We start from the raw sequence: 6379 nt of genomic DNA, 5'->3' as shown, positions 1-6379 counted from the left end.
AAATACAATACAATGTGTACATTATTACACATATTGACATTTTGAAGCCTATTACAATACAGTAGGATATACAAATACAATACAAAACTGTAGGATCCAAAGGTTGCCCACGAGAGGAGGGGAGGCAGAATCTGTTCTGATGCGCAAGAAATTGCCATTGTGGATTTGGTAATTGCCAACAATGCAATAAAACTGCGGGAAATTCGGGAGAGAGTGCTGGCAGACAATGGCATTTTTGAAAATGTGAACATGGTTAGCACAACAACAATTCCCAGAGACATAGAGAAACATAAAATAAGGATGAAGCAACTGTACACTGTACCCTTTGAGAGAAACAGTGAACGTGTGAAAGAACTCAATATGTCCAGGTAAGATGTCCGTTCAGTAACCAAACAGGGTACATACTGTACTGTACACATTGATGCATAATGTCAATTACTGTGAAACTGTCTGCAATTTAGAGCATAATGGAGATGGAAGCCAGATGAACTTCACATACTTTTATCTTTGTGGATGAAGCTGGATTCAACCTGGAAAAAAACACAGTGCAGGGGAAGAAATGTAATGGGACAGAGAGTGACTGTGGAGGTCCCAGGTCAAAGGGGAGCTAACATCACGATGTGTGCAGCAATGTCCAATGAAGGTTTGCTGTTACACAAACGACTCATCGGCCCCTACAATACAAAGGCTCATTTCGTTTCTAAATGACCTACATATTCGACTTGTGCCAGCAGAGGAGAGAAGCCAAAGGGCATCAAACTCCCCTTCCTTCATTGTTGTGTGGGATAATGTGGCATTCAACCACTCTGCTGCAGTCACAGAGTGGTTTGCGGCACATCCCAGGATGTCACTATTATACCTGCCTCCATACTCCACTTTCTTAAACCCCATAGAGGAGTTTTTATCTGCATGGAGGTGGAAGGTTTATGACCATCATCCACATGACCATGACTTTACTGGAGGCAATGAATGCGGGGTGTGGAGACTTTCTGACTGCCAGGGATGAATTAGACATTCCAGGAGGTACTTTCCAAGATGCATTGCCAGAGACGACATCAGATGTGATGTTGATGAGAACTCGAGGCCAAATACAAGAGAGAGAGAGCAGACTAGATCCATCACTGTAATTTACTATAATGAACAACTACACATGTTGTTACAGTAATGTGTAGAATGTATTTTATTTATTCTTTTTTTTATTATCATTGCAGCCCTGGAGTTTTTTCCCTCTTTTTTACCTTTTGGTTTAACTTTTAGTACTATTTTCAAATAAATGAAATTTTGATTAATTTCTGATTCATTCCTGTTACAAATGCTTTCAATAAAGTGAAATTGTGTTACAGTATTCTAAATGAAGAACTGACTTATGTGGAAAATCACTGAAACTTTAAAAAAGAAAAGTTCATCAATTATTTAATGCTTCCTGTTGTTAGTGTTTTTTTTATGTAAGTGTGTTGTGAATGAATTGTGTGTTTTCTGAATTTTTGCCTGTGTTATGTGGTCTGAGTGAGTTTTGTTGGTGAGATTAACCGTTTGGCCAACATTCATGCTGGTAATGCAGACTGTGTGAAGAGCTTTGAAAATGTGGTTTCGGTATTGAGCAATGCTTGTTAGCAACTGAAAAAAAACCAACACATTTTTCTTAATTTTGAGATATTTTGCTTTTGAACACACCATTAACTTGTATTTAGATGATCATATTTTTATTTGTAATATTTTTCTTGCAATTTTAACAGGACAGGACACATCAAACCCAAAACCTTTACTGTCCCAACACAGGGAGAAGTAAGGAAAAAACCACAGATGTACAATATTCTGTCATGAACAGCATTCAGTGATATTCTTAAGGAGACAATTCTTATTTATTATCTGAGTCTGAATCAGAGAGACAGAGCAGGCTTTTAATAGAATTAAAGAAAGGATCCCAGGTTTGCTGCTTAAAACATAATTTCTCCAAATGAATATAGAAAAATATATCTTGTATCCATCTATTGTGAGTAGAGGAAGTGGTACAACTCCAGGAGGTTAAAAATATTAAATTTAAAATAAAAAATTGAATTAAAAAATATTCCTCCAGGCTAATAGAGTAATAAACGCAACCACTTGGGCAATGGGGCTATAGTAGCTAGTGTATGGTAGCTATATCCCATGGGTTGGGCTAAACGTTGACTACAACGTTAAGCGCTTTTCCCAGTGTGTCAAATACATTGGGCCAAAAGGTTAATAGACAATCACATTTTTAACAATGATTTAATCACCTGTTCAACAAGACTAATGGGTCTGGAATGGGTCCTGAATTTCTATACTAAATACTGTTCATTCATTTTACCTCAATCTGGTAGTAACTTTCCTGGCATAAGAACACAGAGGCCTACTCACTGAACACTTGGATCATGGACAGTATGTGTTATAATAATTAATTTGGCAGACGAAACAGATTAAAGTCATTTCATACCCGATGATCATTTTAGGCTGCATTCCCTATATGACATTGTGGAAATACATTTTAATGGTTTACATTTTAAAATAAAAAGCTTAAATAGTTAAAAATGACCAGATTATTTAAAATAAAACAGTTATTATTGTGTATTTCACTATGTATTAAACCATTTCCTTACATTGCTGCCCTTATCCATGTAGTCATCCTTTTAGTATTTGGCTATTTCTTTATTTATTTGGCAGACTTAAAAAAAAGAAAGAAAGAAAAAAAAGGATTTTTACAGAAATTTACTCATTTTTATATACAAGATAATACACCCCATTAGCATGAAAGAAAAAGAATAACTACAAAAAATGAAGAAAACTTGTTATGAAGAGTTATGATAACCTGTGAATTTTAAATTCTGGTATAAAATCTGAACAAACCTATTATACTTATACTTCGTATATTTCGTATAATGGTGAGCTACAGAAAGTGATGACTAACCTCTGTGCACAGTATGACAATAAAGATTCGATATAATCTGCCTCAAATAAGATATGATAGAACAAGCAATCACACGGTCAATTTGTCAGTCGAACTGCTGACAGGTTACTGGGACATAGTGCGGGTGATCCAGTCATCATAATGCGATATTATGGTGTAGAGTCCAGGCTTCCTGGTGGAACCACATCTCCTCCCTCCATTTGAGGTTATTCCCACAGCAATGCCATTATAGAGCAAAGGACCACCAGAATCACCCTGTAAGAGTAGAATATAGGCATGAGATGGTTGCTTAAATGATGTGAAATCTAGGCAGAATGGAAAAACTGTCTTGATAATTAGTGTTTCAACGGAGTTGAAATGTACTTTGGAGGTAGTTGGAGGACTGAGTCGGGGAGAGAAACTGATTCAACCGTTTCACTGATTCCAGAGATTGTTGATACATATGTTTATGTTTTCAGAATTTCCTCTCGGTGTGGAATGCAATTAAAACTTCACATAAATGAAATTCAATTTCAAACACTTTGTCTAATATCTGCTGCTGGGAGATCAAGACTGCAGAATTGGCTGGTGAAGGATGGTACTGCTTCCTCCAACTGGTAAAAAAAGATAACCGATGTTGACTGTGAGCTCTGCAAGTGGGCAGTTAATGGTTTCCCCCTACTGTTTAGCTGCACTTTAATGTATTGTGAGCAAATGTTCTAAAAAATTTCACTGCTGGATTCAAATGTGTTTGGTGTTAGTCTTTATTCTTTTTGGTTGTGCAACAGGGAAGAACTAACCCAGAATGTAGAAATTTGAGGAAAAGTGTGAAATGGGCAAACAATGACTAATTCATACAACAGAAAGTCTAAGATGAAAACTTACATCGCAGGTGTCCTTGAGTTTTTTTCCAGCACAGAGCATATTTGTTGTAAATGATTGCCCATAGGAGCTACTGCGACCACAGGTATGTCTCTTTATAACAGCAACAGTCACTTCATGCAGTTTATCTGCCCGGTTTCCAAGGTTGTCTAATGAGCCCCACCCTGCAGTTTCCACAGAAGCATCTGTACCAGGCTCACTCCCTCCTGACCTCTGGAACTTCAGAGGCTTCACGGCATCAGTCTCTGTGACTGACTGACTTAGCTGCCAATTACAGAGGATACTGTATGTCAGTGGAACTTAACACAAGGTACAGTGATATAGTATAAGAAATTCCCCACCCTCTTGATGCTCTAGACCTCATTCCCAAACTTTATATACTTTACCTTAACCAGGGCAATATCATTATCATAGTTCTCAATGTTGAAATCGGGATGGTTATAGACAGCAGCCACATCAAACATTTGTTTCGTGTCCTCTTCCTGGGATAGGGAATGAGCGCCCAACACAATCTTATAATTATTGCTGCAGTAGAGAATACACACACAAATGCTCATTTTTTGTTAACACACAAAGAATTTTAGGATAATTTGACAATAGATATGTGAAAGGTTGGTCTATGGTACTTACGTGTCCTGAAAGCAGTGTGCGGCACTCATAACCCACTCACTAGAGATCAGAAATCCACCACAGTTGTGTTTGCCTTCCAGCTGCAGTGAGGCCATATAGGGACGGGAGTGTGGTGTAGATTCCTTCCCTCCTGTGATACACTCACCTTCTCAAAGACACATATAAGAATAATAAGTGCTAATGTGCAAGACCCAAGAGCTTAAAAAAATATTTTAGAGTTGGAATACAGTAAAGATCAGAGTCTTGGATTAATTAATTACAAATTAATCTGTAAAACTACATGATGAATTTTCCTATTATATTGGTCCATTTAAAGTTCATTAATCCAGTTGTGCACAACCTTCTCTCATGTTCTCTTATGTTGACTGATCTATTATGTAGTGTTTTTGGTCTTCTGTATAATGACAGAGATGTTGTATTCTCAATATGTGTTCGAGATTTAATAATTACGATATTAATAATTAATCATCGAAATAAAGGAATTCATGTATTCTACTTACCAGGAAGGAGGAATGCATAGCAGAGAGCTGAAGCAAGGATCACTTGTAGAGAACCCATACTGAATAACTCCTTTCTATGCACTTCCTTGTTGAGATGGAATATATTTATAGTCTTGCATGCTAGCCTTATATAACCTGGGAGTGCGTAAGGGGGTCTGCATTTACAAGAAAAATGCTGACTTCTTGGAAATCGTTCCTTTCTCCTCCTACATTTATGTGATGCTGAGACTTGTCTCTTATCTCCACTTTGGCACCATCTCAACTTTATTGCATTACCACTGTATTTTCTCTGTAGTTTTTGTTTCCAGATATTTCCAATATCCAGAATTGGAGAAGTAACTGGATAGTAACAATTATAACAACCCTGACTGCTTGACCAACTTTTTTATTAGTGAATTAAATGACACGTAAATAAACAACCTGCACACTCAACCCCCTCAAAACACACACATGCACGCACACGCACGCACACACAAACACACACACACACACACACACACACACACACACACACACACACACACACACACACACACACACACACACACACACACACACACACACACACACACACACACACACACACACACACACACACACACACACAATACTTTAGGCCAGTAACAACATGTTCTAGTTGGATCTATGTTTGTGGAAATAAAAATAGCAAGTTAGTATTAGCGAGATGGGCTTTGTTTCTAGCAGGCTGAAAGCATTGCTTATGAAAATCTACAATCAGATTACAATGTATATTGTAATGCTATTTAGACAAGTACCACAGATGTCTTGAAAAATGACTGATGTGATTTTTTTTTACCCTCTGTTGCTGCCTAATATGAATGAGTAACTATTAAAAGCGTGTTTCTGCTATAATATACATTCCTCCTCACATTCTTACATGACAAAAAATATTGGAACACGTGACTGACAGGTTTTTCTTAGATTGTCCTGTTAGATTGATTGTTTATAAGATTAATAGCATAGAATGTCTGCTGTTGGTTTGAGCCCTGGGTTTTGCCTGTGAAGACTGGTTTTATTTTTAAAAGTATAAATCAACATAAAGACCGGAGAGTTGTCTATTGGAGATAAGCAAGCCATTATGAAGCAGAGAAAAGAAGGAAATTTGATCAGAGCAACAATTTGGAATGTCCTAAAAATGAAAGTACACCACTGCTGAGCTAACGACCAGACATCGAACAGGTCAGCCAGGGAAAACATCAGCAGTACATGAAAACATTATGAGAGCTGTGAAGAAAACCAGTCAGTGATATCACCAACAACCACCACAGGGCAGGAGTGAAGGTACTGTATCACAATCCTCCATAAGAAGCACAAGATGCAAACCACTCATCAGCAGTAAGAATCAGGAGGCCAGACTGAAACTCACACAAAAAAACTGAGAATAACCATAAAAGTTGTGGAACCAATAAGGACCACTACCAAAGTGATAGAAAGGTCAATG

The 6379-nt window shown here is 37.5% G+C and overlaps 1 protein-coding gene across 2 annotated transcripts; it reads right to left on the bottom strand.

The window, feature by feature from the left end:
• Window positions 1-1681: 1681 nt before the first annotated feature.
• Window positions 1682-5073, bottom strand: cfd (complement factor D (adipsin)). 2 transcript variants are annotated; one of them, XM_027142264.2, is made up of 5 exons: window positions 4918-5073; window positions 4418-4562; window positions 4174-4312; window positions 3791-4051; window positions 1682-3181 (listed from the first exon to the last, which is right to left on the bottom strand). In XM_027142264.2, the coding sequence occupies exons 1-5, from the start codon at window positions 4973-4975 to the stop codon at window positions 3032-3034; spliced, it is 753 nt and encodes a 250-aa protein (XP_026998065.1). In that variant the 5' UTR covers window positions 4976-5073; the 3' UTR covers window positions 1682-3031. The 2 variants fall into 2 exon arrangements, with proteins under 2 accessions (XP_026998065.1, XP_026998064.1); XM_027142263.2 differs by having other exon boundaries at window positions 4418-4565; window positions 4918-5070.
• Window positions 5074-6379: the final 1306 nt, after the last annotated feature.

Source organism: Tachysurus fulvidraco, chromosome 4 (assembly GCF_022655615.1).
Source record: "Tachysurus fulvidraco isolate hzauxx_2018 chromosome 4, HZAU_PFXX_2.0, whole genome shotgun sequence".
NCBI classification, from domain to species: domain Eukaryota; kingdom Metazoa; phylum Chordata; class Actinopteri; order Siluriformes; family Bagridae; genus Tachysurus; species Tachysurus fulvidraco.
Note: the sequence above shows the minus strand (reverse complement) of the source record. Positions and strands in the feature narration are given on the sequence as shown.

What these genes read in the sequence shown, in the direction of transcription:
- cfd (XM_027142263.2), bottom strand. Translation starts at nt 4,975, where the DNA reads ATGGGTTCTCTACAAGTGATCCTTGCTTCAGCTCTCTGCTATGCATTC. An exon ending in ATGATATTGCCCTGGTTAAG is followed by an intron (nt 4,052 to 4,173) that starts GTAAAGTATATA and finishes TGTAATTGGCAG; the next exon opens with CTAAGTCAGTCAGTCACAGA. An exon ending in AACTCAAGGACACCTGCGAT is followed by an intron (nt 3,182 to 3,790) that starts GTAAGTTTTCAT and finishes CTACTCTTACAG; the next exon opens with GGTGATTCTGGTGGTCCTTT.